This window comes from Lepidochelys olivacea, assembly GCF_965140295.1.
Source record: "Lepidochelys olivacea isolate rLepOli2 genome assembly, chromosome: 1".
Lineage (NCBI taxonomy): Eukaryota > Metazoa > Chordata > Testudines > Cheloniidae > Lepidochelys > Lepidochelys olivacea.
The window spans coordinates 330,666,579-330,684,283 of record NC_140411.1 but is presented as its reverse complement, the minus strand read 5'-3'; the positions used below and the strand labels follow the sequence as shown (position 1 = coordinate 330,684,283).

Genomic DNA, 17,705 nt, shown 5'->3' with positions numbered 1-17,705 from the left:
AATGAGTAAGGTGCGTTAGAATACAAGGGATTCAGAAGGTTCTGGTGAATGACTTCCTAAATCACAATCAATCTGACACGTGAACACTTCCATCCATTCGATCATAATCCATTAATCAGTTGCCAAAAGGAAGTATAATATTTCCAAAACACTCCCCATGATGATTTAGTGATATTAATTCTATACCTTGTGACAAAGTTCCTCCTCTACCTTGGTGGGTCTTGAGCTTATTGGCGGATTTGCTCGCCTCGGAGCTTCACGTCAGCCCTCAGTTTGACCGTTTTCGTGATCCACAGTCCAGGTCAATTCCTCCTGTATCTGACCAGGAGTTGGGAGATTTGGGGGAAACCTGAGCCCACCCTCTACTCCGGGTTCCAGCCCAGGGCCCTGTGGAATGCAGCTGTCTAGAGTGCCTCCTAGAACAGCTGTGCGACAGCTACAACTCCCTGGGCTACTTCCCCATGGCCTCCTCCCAACACCTTCTTTATTCTCACTATAGGACCTTCCTCCTGGTGTCTGATAATGCTTGTACTCCTCAGTCCTCCAACAGTACACTCACTCTCAGCTCCTAGTGCCTCTTGCTCCCAGCTCCTCACACACACACCACAAACTGAAGTGAGCTCCTTTTTAAACCCAGGTGTCCTGATTAGCCTGCCTTAATTGATTCTAGCAGCTTCTTGATTGGCTGCAGATGTTCTAATCAGCCTGTCTGTCTTAATTGTTTCCAGAAGGTTCCTATTGTTCTGGAACCTTCCCTGTTACCTTACCCAGTGAAAAGGGACCTACTTAACCTGGGGCTAATCTATCTACCTTCTATCATTCTCCTGTAGCCATCTGGCCCAACCCTGTCACAACCTACACAATGAGTTCACCTGTAAAAATGTGACTGACTTTATGCACAGGCATAGTCTCATTTACTTAAGTATCATTTACAACTAGATCATTTAAAATTTAGATTGGATGAAATACTCTGCAGCTGGCATAGAAATGACCATGACTACAAATTTATTTTTTTAAACACTTCTCTCACTTCTATAACAGGATTCTTACATATGTAAAAATAAGTTGATTTTAATTTTAACAGTAACTAACCAACAACTGTTGCAGCATTTAGGAGGATTAGCTTTACAGAAGAGTATTAATGTTACAGTAATTGACTACTTAGCACCTTATATAGTGCAGAGATCAAAAACAAAGCAAGCTTAAAGACTCCGCCTTCTTTGGTCCAGTGTATTGCCACCTATCCCAAAGGCTCCCCTCACTATACTCTCCATGTACTGTTGGTACAAAGTGAAACTTAACAATGATTTTAATAAATTTCTATTTGCAATCCACAGTGATGACAGAACACAACAGACTGAAGCATATTACAGAAAGTGTCCTGATGACAACACAGACTATTAGGGAAAGTGGGTTTAAAGGGGAAGGGTTTCTAGTGCATACTACAGAAATGCTAGAAAGGTGACTTATTAAGCAAGATGTTCTCTTTCTTGATCATGTATAATACTGTAGTACTCCATTTTCATTCTTACCTTCAGGAGTTTAGTAGCAAGTTTTAAAACATTGTTTACTAGTGTCAGCTCCTCCTTCTTATTAGGCTTCTTTTCCATTTTCAAATATAGATTTATCTATTCAAATAAAATATTGATTTAATACCTCAACTGAGTTAGCAAGAATCTATTTTAAAACAATTGTTAATGGGATAAGTGATTAGTCAGTAATAATATGGTAAATGCATAACTATTGTGGAAATCCAGGGTGGGTTTTTTTTTGTTTTTTTTAAGAACGAATGTTTGTATGAGTAATACTATAATAAAACACATTTTATGATGTAACAAAATAATTGTGACTCTCATTAAGACAAAAATTGAATCTGTAATTTGACACATCCACAAATCTGATTGGAAAGAAAGAACAATAAAAGTTGCTGAAAGGACACAAGATTCTCTGTTCTCTCTGGAGTCTTAATACTCTGACAAAATTCTCCGGCTGATTATCAAATATGCTAATGAATGAAACTCCTTATTGAAGCAGAAACACAGAACACTGACAAATTCAATGATCTTGCAAGACATTTTTGATGACATCATTTTCCTGAAAGTATAGCTAAAAATTATAATTTAACTCCCTGTTCCAGGCCTTCTAGAAACTCTGGAACACAAGCAACTTTTGTTTGTCTTCAACACCCAAAACGTGGCAAAGTTCACTTGGTAATTGTCATAAAGGGTAAACCCCTTTGAAATCCCTCCTGGCCAGGGGAAAAACTCCTCTCACCTGTAAAGGGTTAAGAAGCTAAATGTAACCTCGCTGGCACCTGACCAAAATGACCAATGAGGAGACAAGATACTTTCAAAAGCTGGGAGGAGGGAGAGAAAAAGGGTCTCAGTCTGTCTATATGCTGTTTCTGCCAGGGATAGACCAGGAATGGAGTCTTAGAACTTTTAGTAAGTAATCTAGCTAGGTACGTGTTAGATTATGATTTCTTTAAATGGCTGAGAAAAGAATTGTGCTGAATAGAATAACTATTTCTGGCTGTGTATCTTTTTTGTAACTTCAGGTTTTGCCTAGAGGGATTCTCTATGTTTTGAATCTAATTACCCTGTAAGGTATCTACCATCCTGATTTTACAGAGGTGATTTCTTTACTTCTATTTACTTCTATTTCTATTAAAAGTCTTCTTGTAAGAAAACTGAATGCTTTTTCATTGTTCTCAGATCCAAAGGTTTGGGTCTGTGGTCACCTACGCAAATTGGTGAGGCTTTTTATCCAACATTTCCCAGGAAAGAGTGGGGTGCAAGTGTTGGGAGGATTGTTCACTGTTCTTAAGATCCAAGGGTCTGGGTCTGTAGTCACCTAGGCAAATTGGTGAGGCTTTTTACCAAACCTTGTCCAGGAAGTGGGGTGCAATGTTTTGGGAAGTATTTTGGGGGGAAAGACATTTCCAAACAGCTCTTCCCCAGTAACTAGTATTTGTTTGGTGGTGGCAGTGGCCAATCCAAGAACAAAGGGTGGAATATTTTGTATCTTGGGGAAGTTTTGACCTAAGCTGGTAAAGATAAGCTTAGGAGGTTTTTCATGCAGGTCCCCACATCTGTACCCTAGTGTTCAGAGTGGGGAAGGAACCTTGACAGTAATTAATAAAAACAAATGAAAAAAATTTTTAAACTTGTAACTTTTTATACGTAAAAAAAAAATCAGCTTCAGTGTAGAATAAAATGAGCAATTTAAAGATAGACTCCAGACAGACAAACTCACAGATACCAAGTAGCAGAGGAAAAAATAAAGAACCAAAAGAATCTAATCTGGCATTAACATAAACTGAGGGTCAAACATGAGGAATGACCCAATAATGGCTACTAGCATCCAGACAGGGAAAAATGCATTCCTACTCAATGCTACTGATTTTACTTCTGAAAATAAAACAAAAAAGAGGAGAGAACTTGTCAGGTACAATCATATTAAACTTCTAATTTACAGTCAGCCCACTTAAAATGTGCATTCTGGTTTTAGACCCAAGACTGATTTAAGCAATATTCCTTATACTTAAAGTGGGAATAGTGCTGAAACCAAAACCATCTCTAAAACAGGAATGAAGTGAGCTAACTGTATTTAGCATACTTAATAGTATTGAGAAAGTAATAACTAAAGGACACTGTGGCAATACAAAGATCCTTTGGCAATAACCAACCTCATGGCTAGTTTAAAAAAAAAAAAAAAGAAAAAAAGAAGGGCTGATTCCTAAGTCTGTGGAACTCTCAGGGTCTCCATGTTTTCATAAGTATGTTAAAGTATGCCCTGAGCACAAAGAGAACTTTGATCAAAACATAGCACATATTCTATACATCAAGGCACTAGACAGAGGCACTTTACTTACAAAAGCAATTGAAGGAGGTTTCAGAAGGACTTGACAAGCTGATAACACTAATGTCAAAGTGTCAATGGAAATCTGACTTGACCTAACTAAAAAAAGAAACTATGGAATCTCTCCTTTATTTCTCCAGCATGACTGATACCAAAACGGAAGTCCATATGCTGAACCCAGAATAGGAGGAAGCAGTGGAAAACTTAGTTTATGGAAGGCAAACTTAAGTTCCATCTTATTCATATAGCATTTAAAATTGAAGATTTCTCCAAATGTGAGTTTGTTGTATCAATAGACAGAAAACTGGGGAACACAAAACATGAAACACAAGATGGTTGAATTCAGAATTTTGTTAATTTTTGAAAGATGTGTACTCTTTCAGTCAGTTCAGTATCAACTAAGTTTGTTTTTAACACATATGAATTGCTTCAGTCAAAGCTACATAATATGCAAAATGCTCATAAGTTGATTAATTGTTTAAGATGGTTACTTACCTTACAGTAACTGGTATTCTTTGAGATGTGCTGTCTAAATGTATTTCACTCTTGGTGCACGGGAGCCCTCAGTAGTGAGATCAGAGCATTTTGACCAGCAGTGCCTGCTAGCCCAGGCCTGTGCCCTAGCTACCATCACACCCCAGAAGGCATAAAAGGGCACAGCAGGGCCAACTGCATCTCAGTTCCTTTGCTACAGAATCTCATAGTGAGGAAGGAGGGCATGGATTACAACTAGGTAACACATATCAAAGAACATCAGTTACTTTAAAGTAAGTAGCTGCTTTTCTTCGAGTGATTGTTTGTGTATTACACTCCTGATGATTCCCAAACAATGACCTCCTGCTAGAAGGTGGGTCAGCAATCTTAACCAAATGGGGATTGAAAAACTGCCTTGCCAAAGCAAGCACCAGCTCAAAAAGCCTCCCCAGTAGCATAGTATTTCATGAGTGTATGAATTAAACTTCAGGAGGCAGCTTTACAAGTTTTGGAGATGGGGACATTTTTAAAGGAAGCCACAGATGCTACCTGAGCTCCAGCAGAATGAGCTGTTATCTAAGCAAGGAGATCAAGCTTAGTTATTTAATAACATAGTCTAATACATTTTGAAATCCATCTGGATAACCTCTAGGAAGAAACTGCTTTCCCTTTTACTCTTTCAATATAGGCTATAAATAATATAGAAGAGACTCTAAATGGTTTGGTTATATGATAATAAAAATACAATGTTCTCAAAATAACAGAAGTGTGTAATTTTCCTTCAGAACTGCTAGGATCAGATTTGGGAAAGAAAACCAGTAAATGAATATCTGATTAATATGAAAGTCAGAAACCACTTTAAGAAGGAATCTCTGATTAGGCCTAAAAGAAACCTAATTTCAATGAAAAATAATGTACGATGACCATGCCATTAAAACTTTAATTTTGCCAACCAGACAGGCTAGAGAGAATAGCCACTAAAACCAATGTTTCCACTGAAAGATGATGTAATGAACTCAGCAGCCCTACTAATACTACATTAAAGTCCCATGTTGGAGGGGGTTTCCCTAATCGGGGTGAGAGGGAGGGTGGACTACATACACTAAGATCCTTAAAAATCTAAAAACCATAAGGTGTGAAAATATTTTTTGATTTCAAATTTATGAATTATAAGAAGATACGGCTGCTAGATTCTGTTAATTCTATAAAAGTGAAAGTCCAGATGATTTAGTGAAAGCAGGTAGTCCAAAATGAATGGAAGGTCTGTAGAAAAGGTGAAACACTGTTGTGCCCAAACAGTAAATTTTTTCATTTGTCATTTTAAGTAGATCTTTTAGGGTCCTGTGATACTGCACCCCATATTTTCATAGTGATATTATGATATGATTACAGCATAATTATGATTTATTTTCTGCAGGACGGGTCATGTAAGGTGTCATTGGAAAAGTTATGATTTGCTGAATATGATTATCCTATTTGTATACATGTATCATTTTTGTATCTGAATTTATAAATATTAATTATGTATCTGTACTTCAAATGTAATTACACCTGGGTAACGCCCACTAGACAAGGTGCTTTCAGTCTAGATAGTTGGTTGGGAAAGGCTTATTCAGGGCAATGAGCCATTAGGGAAAACAACAGGCCTTAGGAGAAGCTTATCTCCCACCTGGTGAGCCTTTCTGAGAACACTCCAAACAGCCTGTAAGTAATGGCTGCTATGACTTTACAAGGATATGTAACCAGGCCACATGATTCTGGACTCCATCTTGGGATGTCGGTATTTTTCCACAAACTGCTCTGGGAACCAAGTTTTGAAACACAGGGTTCCTGCCATATGCTAAAGCTATATAAGGCAGGGAGTGACATCATCTGTTGTTCTTCACTCCTCACACAAGAAGATTCCTGAAAACACCTGAGGAACAAAGACTGAACTGGGGGAAGTGTTGGACTTAGGCTAAAGGGATTTCTAGCCTGTGTATGAAAGACCTGGGGATTCTAAGCTGCAAAGCAAGTGTAGTTTGTGCCTTAAGAATCTGCAGCCTGCTTGTATCATCCGTCAGGGTGAGGGATTCTTAATTCAAATCCTATCTTTCTCGCATATTAAGCTTAGATCACATTTTTCTTTATGTACTAAGTCATCTGCTTTGATCTGTTTGCTATTACTTATAATCACTTAAAATCTATCTTTTGTAGTTAATTTATTTTATGTTTTAATCTAAACCAGTGAGTTTGGAGTGATGTGCTTGGGAATCTTAACCTGGAGAGGCTGTTGCATATTCCTCTTCACATTGAGGGGGAGGCAAACTGGATAATAAATTCATGCTGGTTGGGGTTTGGACCAGGGCAGGACGGTACCACTCTGGGATCCCAGGCTGGAAAACTGGGGATTATTTTGCCTGTAGCCTCTCTACTGTTGGTTCACATGCCGTGGCTGCTCAGAGAGCCTGCATATAACTGCAAATGGTTGTGTCCCTACCTGTGAGTATGCTGGTGGAAGTGTTAGGCCGGGAGCGTGTCTGCAGCTTGTCACAGCAGCACAGAGTGAGAGGTAGCCCAGGCTGATGGGTCAGAGGGCTCAGCTCCAGTTCCAGACAGAACCCCTGGGGGAACCCATCACAGGTCCTTTCTACTATTAAAATATTTGGTATATCCCTGGAGCAAGACTTCTCTACATCTGGTTAAGCAATAAGCATCCAAGCTGTAAGGTGCAGTGTCTTCCTGTCATCTTGAAACATCTAATTTGACAGTAAAGGCAATGTTACTGCAATCCAAACTGACTGTGTCAGCAGCTCTGGGAACAAAATTTGCCTGGGCCAGGATGGAGCAGTTTATTCATCGTGGCTGTGGCATCCTTGGGCCTTCTCAGAGTATGCAAAATTAAGGGGGATAGGTGGACATCAGGAATCAAGATCATGATATTAGGAAGGCACCTGATGGAGATCCAACTCTGACCTCATCTCAAGCAAAAGATGTTGCATTTTTGTTCACTTCTGTGGCTAACAAGTCTATGATCTCTTACATTCAGTTTTGGAAAATGTGCTGACTGAGTTCTTTATGGACCACACCTGGCCAGATCAAAAATGCCTCCCCAGCTGAAACACATGGGTGTTTATTAGTTTTGTTAGATGGATAGCAGTGACATATACTAGATGCCTGATGCATCACTCCCATAGCTGGATTACTTTCTGACACAGAAGAGGCCCGTTCCTGCCTGTTTAAATAAAACATTTCAGCATTGTCTGTCATTGCTGGAATTGACTTGCCTTGGATTAGAGGCAAGAACACTACATGTCAGACAAACTGCTCTGAGCTCCAAAATATTTATGTATAGAAGAGATTCAACTTTTGACTACAGACCTTGAGTCTGATGACTTAAATGTGCTTCCCAACCTAGACTGGAAGCATCCATCACCGGTGTTAACAAGGGGAGAAGAGGTGCAAGAGGGACACCCTTGCATACATCAATCAAATCTTTCCATCATGGAAGTAAAGAAAGTACAAACTGAATAACCCTTTCCAGTATATCTCTATGAGGTTTTACTGGAGCGTAAACTGATTTCAGCCAGTCCTGCAAACAATGAAGGTTAAGTCTGGCACGAAGAGTGATGAATATGCATGACGCATTATGCCTCAGAACTCTTAGTCATGATCTTACTGTTGTGCAAGGGTTGCTCTGCAATTGAGTAATGATTCACATTGTGGTCTCAAATCTGATTGATACAGAAGTGGAATCCAGAAGATCCCCTAGAATTTTATTTTGTTGTGATGGAGTCAGATTTTCCTTGTTTACTGCAAGCTCCAGACTGGTGCACAGATGGAGAATGTACCGAATGTTAAAAGAAACTTGCTGAGGAGAGGTATCTTGAATCAGCCAATCATCAATGCAAGGATAAACTTGAATGTTCTGCTTTCTAAGGGCTGGTCTACACTACACAGTTAGGTCACATAAGGCAGCTTATATTGACTTAATTATGTCAGTGTCTACACTACACCCATCCTCCCACTGATGGTAGTGCCTTAATACACCAACATAAGTCCACCTCCATGAAAGGCATATGACTTAGGTCGGTGTAGTTAGGGCGACGCAGTGTTTGTGTAGACACTGCATCCTTTACAGGAGCCGTGAAATTGACAAGCAAGCCCCCGTTACCTGGAAAGCTAGGCAGCTTTGGACCCTGCTCTCGTCTGGAGCCCACACAGCTTAGGACCCCACTCCTTACCAGGAGCCAGGCACCCCTGTCAATTTCATGGCTGAAATTGACAAGGCTGCCCGGCTCCCGGTAGGGAGCAGGCGGGAGGGTACTGCAGCTGGAGCCTGTTCCCCGGTGGCAAGAATCCCCCGGGGTGTCTTGCCCCAGCTCCTGGTGGGGAACAGGGAAGGGGAGAAGCACCTGGCAGGGCTCTGGCTCCGAACAGGGATCGGGGGGACAAGCCCGGGTGGCTTCCCCCAGCTGCCGGTGGGGAACAGGGAGTGGAGGAGGGAGGGCAGCCTGCCGATAGCCTGTGGGACAGCCAGGGTCCTGGCAGGAAGCTGCCACTGGAGCTGAGAGACCAGGCTCTCAGCTCCCCACACTGCCACTCTGAGGACAGTGGAAGTGCTCCTGGTGAGGATCTGCACTAGTGATCCGAGGATAGTGTGGACATGCACCACTGCAGTAATTACTGCGGTGGCTGAAAGTCGACCTAATATAGGCTGACGTAGGTTTGTAGTGTAGACATACCCTGAGAAATGCCTCCACTGCTGCCAGAAATTTTGTAAACAGCCCGGGGCTGCTGACAGGCTGAACAGAAGAATTCTGTATTGGAAATGTTGTGTACCCAACTATGAAATAGAAATATTTCCTGTGTGCAGGATGGTTGGAAATATGCATCATGGAGTTACAGAGCTGCAAACCAATTTTGTGGATCTAGGCAGTGGTTCTCAACTCTGGTTCACCGCTTGTTCAGAGAAAGCCCCTGGCAGGCCAGGTCGGTTTGTTTACCGGCCGCGTCCGCAGGTTCGGCGGATCGCGGCTCCCACTGGCCGCGGTTCACCGCTCCAGGCTAATGGGGGCTGCAGAAAGCAGCGCGGTCCGAGGAACGTGCTGGCCGCCCTTCCCGCAGCCCCCATTGGCCTGGAGCAGCGAACCACGGCCAGTGGGACCTGCGATCGGCCGAACCTGCAGACATGGCAGGTAAACAAACCGGCCCGGCCTGACAGGGGCTTTCCCTGAACAAGCGGTGGACCAGAGTTGAGAACCACTGGTCTAGGGACAGGATTATTGAGGTTACGGACATGGTTCGGAATCTGAATCAAATGTATTTACTGAGTCTGCCTAGATCCAGAATGGTTCTCCAATCTCCTCTGTTGGGAAGCAGAAAAAAATGAGAACAAGAGACCTTTCCCCTGAACTGAAGAGGAACCTCTACTATTGTTGTGAGGGACTACACAGATTGAACTTCTTGTTGTAGAATCCTTCAGAGGAGTCCCTGAAAAGGGATGGGGAAGGTGCATGGGGTGTAGGGATAGACTGGAACTGAAGAATATAACCAGGCTGGTTAATCTGGAGGATCCATTAGGCTGTTGTAATATTGTTCCAGGCTTCACAGTTATAAATGAGACTCTCCAAAAAGGGGTAGAAAAGAAAAAAAAAATTCAAAATGATTGGTTTGGAACAGCTCTCGACAGAACTGTTAAACCTGCTGTCTCTTCGTTGGTGACAGATATGAAGAGGTTGTCAGATGAAGCAGATGGATCCCTCTTATGGAAGCACTGCCTCTTTCAGCAGGTCTAGAATATGCATAAAAGGTTGAGATGGCTGCTTTGATTAAGTTTGGCTGTATTTTTTTTTAGCTGCAGAGTGTATACACCCAGTGATAGAAATGTTATTCAACCTGTGCAGTAACTGCAGTTCTTTGAGATGTGTCCCCCTGTCAAGGTTCCTTCCCCACTCTGAACTCTAGGGTACAGATGTGGGGACCTGCATGAAAGACCCCCTAAGCTTATTCTTACCAGCTTAGGTTAAAAACTTCTGCAAGGTACAAACTTTGCCTTGTCCTTGAACCCTATATGCTGCCACCAGCAAGCATTTTAAACAAAGAACAGGGAAAGAACCCACTTGGAGACATCCTCCCCCAAAATATCCCCCCAAGCCCTATACCCCCTTTCCTGGGGAAGGCTTGATAAAAATCCTCACCAATCTGTACAGGTGAACACAGACCCAAATCCTTGGATCTTAAGAACAAGGAAAAATCAATCAGGTTCTTAAAAGAAGAATTTTAATTAAAGAAAAGGTAAAAGAATCACTTCTGTAAAATCAGGATGGTAAATACCTTACAGGGTAATCAGATTCAAAACATAGAGAATCCCTCTAGGCAAAACCTTAAGTTACAAAAAGACACAAAAACAGGAATATACATTCCATCCAGCACAACTTATTTTACCAGCCATTAAACAAAAGGAAATTTAATGCATTTCTAGCTAGATTACTTATCAACTTAACAGGATTTGTAAGTCTGCATTCCTGATCTGTTCCTGGCAAAAGCATCACACAGACAGACAGACAGACCCTTTGTTCTCCCCCCCCCCACCTCCAGATTTGAAAGTATCTTATCCTCTCATTGGTCATTTTGGGTCAGCTGCCAGCGAGGTTACCTTAGCTTCTTAACCCTTTACAGGTGAAAGGGTTTTGCCTCTGGCCAGGAGGGATTTTATAGCACTGTATACAGAAAGGTGGTTACCCTTCCTTTTATATTTATGACACCCCCTATGGGAGCTCCACTTCAAGTGTGCATGCACCTCTTGAGCCGTCAGTCGAAGATTTCTAGCTAGCAGCATCTGTTTGGCCCATACATGCACCCTATGCCTCCTTGTGACAGATACCAAGGCTACATAGGAGTGCGTGGATTAATCGCCCTCGGTTCCTTCTGTACTCATTCATCCCCTAAGGAACAACCGAAGCAGAGGGGAAGGAGGGCGAGTAGTAGAGCACCTGTAGGGGGACACATCTAGAAGAATCACACTTACATCACAGGGTAACATTTCTTTCTTCTTCTAGTACTGTCCCTATCGATGCTCCACTTCAGGTGACTTCTGAGAAGTATCCCTAGAAGAAGCGGTGGATCAGCATCAGGAACAGGATCCAGAACTGAAGATAGTACTGCAGAGCCAAGTGACATCAGATCTGACAGCATGGAGTAGGGTGTAATGCTTCAAAAATGTACAAATTGAAGACCGGGTAGAAACTCTCTCTCTCAAATACTGGGACATTCTCAAAAAAAAATGCAGTAGATGTCACCTGCCATCTGGTTGAATTCACTTGGCTGCAGGGGGGTGCTGACCATCTGCAGACTCGTAACAGTAGCAATACAACCCAATATCCACTTTGAAAGACTTTGAGCAGAAATGCAAGCTCTCTTAGACCTCTCTGGGAAGGATATGAAGATCCTAGGAGATCTCATAAACTGTTTAGTCCTACCAGTTAAAAGGCTAAGGCCCTTCTAATGTCCAGGATATGGAAATAGGATTCCTACTGAGAACTGTGAGGTTTTGGAAAAAACACTGATAGATGGATAGATTGGTTGAAATGGAAATCCAGGGTAACTTTGGGTAGGAACCTTGGATGTGGATGTAAAGAGACTTTATCATGAAAGAACATGGTAAAGATGGGGATCTGCTATCAAGGTGCCAATCTCGATGGCCCTACAGGCTGTCTTCATAGATGCATGAAATAGGGAGCAGGTCACCATTGGTTCAAATGGAGTTCTCGGAAGGTGGTTGAAAATCAGGTTGACGTCTCAAGATGGGGCAGAGGGTCTAACATGGGGAAAGAGATTACCCAGACCAATGAATCTTGATGAAACCAGGTGAGCAAAAATTGATAATTCCTCAACCAGGGGAAAAAAGCAACAAGATGTACTTTGACTGAACTGATGGATAACCTGGAGAAGTTCAGATCCAGCAGGTAATCTAGGATAAGGGAAAGGGGAACTGTTTCCAGCTAGACGTAGTGACAACCACACCAGTGGACGAATCTCTTCCATTTCTGCAGATAAGTAGCATGGATTGACACTTTTCTACTATTTAATAACACATACTGCACCTCTGTAGGGCAGGAAACCTCTATTCTGGAGAACCATCCAAGAGCCAGACCCCGAGACACAGAACTGCCAGTTTGGGGTGAAGCGTGTGACGCACATCCTAAGGCAGGAGATGAGGAATGATCAAGAGCTTGATCGGCATTTGGACACAGAGCTGAAGTAGGTAAGAGTACCACGCTTTTCTTGGCCAGGTAGGCACTATGAGGATAAACTCTGGTCTGGTACTGCCTGATCTTGTTCAGCACCCTTAAAATTAAGGGCATTGGAGGAAAGGCATAGAACAGGGTCCTTTTCCATGTTAGAAGGAAGGAATCCCTCAGGGAGTGGTGACCCAGATCCCTCTTGGACAGAAGAGAGGACACTTCCAGTTATCAGAGGTGGCGAAAAGATTGATCTTTGGCTGTCACCATCTTTGAAATATGCATGGGAGGACCTGAGTGTCCAGTTCCCATTTGTAGTTGTGGGAGAAGTGTCTGCTGAGGGCATCAGCAGTGGTGTTCCAGATGCCTGGACTGCTGAAATCTGGATACAGTTGATTATGCACCAGTTCTAGAGCTTTATAACTTCAGTGCACAAGGAAGGGAATCTTGCACCTTCCTGCTTGTTGATGTAAAACATACTGGACATGTCTGTCATGATCCTGATCATTTTGCCCTGATGAAAGGTAGGAAATGGAGGCAAGCATTCCTGATCACCCTGAGTTCCAACAAGTTGGAAACTGATTTTGTGGGCTGTCCATCTGCCCTGAAACATGAGGGTGTTGAGTTGCGCTTCGGCTGTTAGAGTCACTGATAGGGCTGGGCAGCAGAAAGGGACACTTGCACAGACATGAGGTTGCTCCTTCCACCAGTTTAGTAAGTTCTTTATGTGCACGGGACCCGCCCAAACAGAGCAAGGTTGCCTTCTCCAGTTGATTCTGCCAGATTTCACACACAACAGCAGCCTCGTGTTTCTCCTTTGCAGCATTAGCTCCACACTTGTGAAGAACAACTTCATCACACGGATCTTAGTCCTGCCTTGAGTGCAGGGGACTGGACTAGAAGACCTCAAGGTCCCTTCCAGTCCTACAATTCTATGATTCCATAAACGAGACACCAACAAGAGATCCTCTGTAAGATGGGCCTTTCCTGAGAGAAGTTGCATGTAAGCTGTGCTTGTTTAGACACCTTATGTAAATATAAACTATACGTTTTAAAAACAGAATTCTTGTTGCTTTCAGCCATAATGTCCCATTAGCTTTTGGAACACCAACAGTAAGAGAAAAACAGTTAAAAGAAAACTTCTCTCCCCAGTATACCTACCTCTTCCTGGGCCACCTTGAAGAACAATTTCTGAACAAATACACCTGAGATGTGTCAATATTTTCATCCTCTGGACAGATGACCTAAACTCCCTCATAGATTTCCACTACAACTTCAACACTCTCTAGATAGCACTCCCACAATACCATCAACTTCCTGAATACCATGATCAGGTTCATGAGTCAACAATGGACCCACAGATAACTACATACAAGAAACCCACACATCATCATCCCTACCTTCACTACCCCAAATACATCAAGCTATCCCAAACACACCAAGAAATCTGTTATCTACCCCTAGGCAGGCATTCACATACCACAAAATATACTCTGAGAAAAAAGTCCAGGATATACACTTTAACCCACATAAAACCACCTTCACCAAACAACGACATTCCACCAGAGAAGTAGATCTCATCAGGGAACAGACCATACAGATATCCTGAGATTACCTGCTTCAATACAGAAATAAAACCCACTTCTACCCCACACGTCTAATTGTCTCCTACCATACCACACTGGAACCCATACAGGGAAGCATCAAACAATTACAACCCGTACTTGATGGGGTCCCATCCTGAAAGAAATCTTTCTTGAACTCTCTTCTGGCCTTCGTACAATCCCCAACCTCTCCAAGCTCATCATCAGAAGCAAGCTCCCCAGAGATCAGGACAAACCAACTCAAAATGGCACCAGACCCTGCCAAAACAACAGATGCAAAACCTGTAGACATATTTCAACTGCTATGATGATCAACACCTCTCACAACACACCTTTCAAGATCCATTAGTCCTACACATGCCTATCACAATATGTGGGGGACTTCATCCAGTGCACTAAATGCCCCAATAAAAAATGTGTGGGTGAAACCAGACAATCACTAAGCTCTCAAATGAACTCACAGAGAAAAATGACAAAAGACAAAAACATCCTATCACCTATGGGTGAACACTTTCCACAAAGCAATCACTCCATAACTGACCTCTCACTCATAAATCCAATCTATAACCCACTTAAATCCCAACCCCAGCATTTTTCCCCCTTTCCCGACCTATGACTTCACCTTGAATTGTCCCTTGAAATATGTGTTGACTAAATATGCTAAACAATCGGTTTCACCTTGTATTTAGCTATGACACTGAGTACATTTCCCAGACCCGAAGAGCAGTGTGTAAGATAAAAAACTTGTTTCTCTCATCAACAGAAGTTGGTCCAATAAAATAAATTACCTCACCCACTTGGTCTCTAAATTTTAAAAAACCCTTTTTCTTATAGGAAGCCCATTCTACTAGGGCAACAGGAACTTTTCCAGCAGCTTCTGCAGCTCGCCTGCAAAAGACTACTGTAAGATTTGTGAAGCGGCTATGTGAACCTTAAAGCACTTTTTACTGAGCATTACTCTAGATTTGGCACTAGAGAAAAATATGGGAACTGAGCTACATGTTGTATATGTCTTTAATACCATGATTTCACTGAATTCAGGGCTGTTTAAAGTCCATGTCCCATGGACTCCCAGACTAAAGACATGCAGAGAGAGAAATATGCAGGTCTACGTACATTCTCACCTGCTCAGTAAGTAATATTGAGGTATTGCTGTATTTTTTACTTGTTTCAGATCCAAGTGTAACAAATCTTAGGAGAAAGAGGGTTAATGAAATGCACCAAATCACTAGTTCCCAATTGTAGTGACAATCAAGGAAGATCTCATGTACATGAAGCAACTGAAAGCAAAGAGAAAAAGCAAAATTAAGAGTTATTGAACTTCAAAATAAAGGTTAATGCTACAGTAAGATAAAAACTTCAGTTCATAATTTTTTTTTCTTGTAAAAAGTATGGATCTGGTTTTTACTTTATAGACTTTTTAAATTAATTTATATTTCAAAACCAACATTCTATTAACCAAGATAGGTTTTCATATAAGGGCTGAGCAGGCCTAAGAGTAATTTAGGAAGGATTGGCCTCTTTAGCATGTAAGTAAAGCAAAAAAAATATTTTAATACAAAATGAAGAGGTTTGAACTCCTGAAGTTGTCGCATTTGCTTGAAAACAGCAACATACTTATCACTTGGATTAAAAAGAAAACTGAATCCATATTAAATTGCTAAACTTAAAATTATGTTCATATTAAAATATGTACGATTAACACTACGATTTTGGTATGGAGGCCATAGGGTTCACAATAATCATGCATCTGAATAAAAACTGGCATAAGCCTGTCCCATGGGGCTGAACCCAGCTCCACAGGTGCCAGAGACAAGGGGGGTGGAGAGCCCAAGAGCCACTCTCCTCTCCCCCACCTCATTTTTAAAATTAGACAGCAAGGGAAAGTGCTGTGGCCTAATCCATCTGTCCAGCAGACAGGTCCCACTATATGTTGTTCCATGTGCTGATAACTGGGCTCTCAACTGCCAGTTGCCGAAACCATGGCAGTACCTCTCTCTAGGTGCTGTGGACCATCTGAATCCAGGAAGACGGACACATGTGTCCAGCAGGGAGAGTAAGGTAAGGAGCGGGCAAAGTGGAGGGTCGGGCTAGTGGAGCAGGGCTCCCTCGAATGACCTTTGCACCTCTGCCATGAAATTTACTACAAGTTTCCATTCCAAAATCATAGCCTTATTTACATTATATACCAGGAAAAGGCAGTGAAATTATTTTTGGTTAAAAAGGAAATGGAAAAATGATTGCTAGTCAATTCAAATGACAGAGCCTCTGGTGGTTATCTACAGACATCCAAGCAAGTATTTTCAGTAAATACCAGGCTATATAAACATAGGTTTGCTTATTCCACTAGAGGGCAGGCTAATACTAGCATACTAAACAATGCAATCTTTCCTGAAGAGTTCTGTGTAAGCTCTCTCACCAACACAAGCTGGACCAATAAAAGATATTACCACACATCTTGTCTCTCTAATATACTGGGACAAATATGGCTACAATACCACTGCATTTCCTATATCTCACAGAAATCAGGATGGCAATTTACAGCAACAGAATGAAAAGAATAGGAGACAGTATACAAACACTGGGAATGCAAATAATTAAGATGCTTTTAAAATATCTCACTGAATACTACTATATTATACCTTTAAAATCCCCAATTCATCCCTCCAGATTAATCTTATTACACAAAATGTTTGCAAAATCAGGTTTTTGACAGGTTGTGTTTTGAAATCACTAAGATCCAAAATTCATGGGGGACAGGAAAAAACTGGATGAAAAAAATTAACAGAGATATTTACTTTTAATTTATACTCTTGGTAGAATACATTTAGCAATACACTGGCGCTTAAAAAGTTAAACTTCTAAAATAGATACATTGAGTAATATACAATAGAAATTAATCTTCTGAAAAGGCACTAACCATGATAGTTATTTTCACTGTATATCTTCCAGCCTGGAAGGCTTGCTTATAAAGTGAAACATTTTTAAAGAAGCATTCTAAAGTCTTGGCTGCCTTTGCATAAATGAGGTATCCTCACCTGAGCACAGCAGGTAAATACAACTGAAATTGTCAATAAGAAGGCAGATGAAACTATTACATCGACTGACCGCTGAGGACCTCGCCGCTGAAAATAAGGGAAACATATTGAGTGAAAATCTCTGTAGTAATTGACCAAGAAACTTTGTAGATCGAGTCAGGTTCACACCCCCAGCACAGGCTGATTATGGCTCACAGTGGCGTAACCTAGAACTTTAAATACAAAACGTTGTATTTTAATTTTACAGTGTAACTACACATTAATATTTCCTGAGACAATGCATCACCAATGAAGAAGAAAGGGGAAGCGGGTGGCTCAGGGAAACTATAATAGACTATGAATCACTAGTACACTGGTTTCCTCAGTGATCAAAAGTTGCTTCTACTTTAATAGTTTTCCCTAAGCGCCCTATAAATGGAAAAGATATTCTGCCTCAGGCCATAGCAAAGAACTAAACTTGGGTTGACAGCAGAGTTGAGATACAGACCACTGCTACCAACATGCCA

At 41.6% G+C, this 17,705-nt stretch overlaps 1 protein-coding gene across 2 annotated transcripts in view; it reads right to left on the bottom strand.

The window, feature by feature from the left end:
• PHTF2 (putative homeodomain transcription factor 2) overlaps positions 1-17,705 on the bottom strand; it is a 183,417-nt gene that overhangs the window by 9,871 nt on the left and 155,841 nt on the right. For both annotated transcript variants that reach the window (XM_084649563.1, XM_084649562.1), the window contains 3 exons: positions 17,200-17,286; positions 15,286-15,441; positions 1,533-1,628 (listed from right to left, as the gene is read on the bottom strand). In XM_084649563.1, coding sequence (XP_084505689.1) covers positions 1,533-1,628; positions 15,286-15,441; positions 17,200-17,286 — 339 coding nt within the window. The remainder of the gene's footprint in view (positions 1-1,532; positions 1,629-15,285; positions 15,442-17,199; positions 17,287-17,705) is intronic.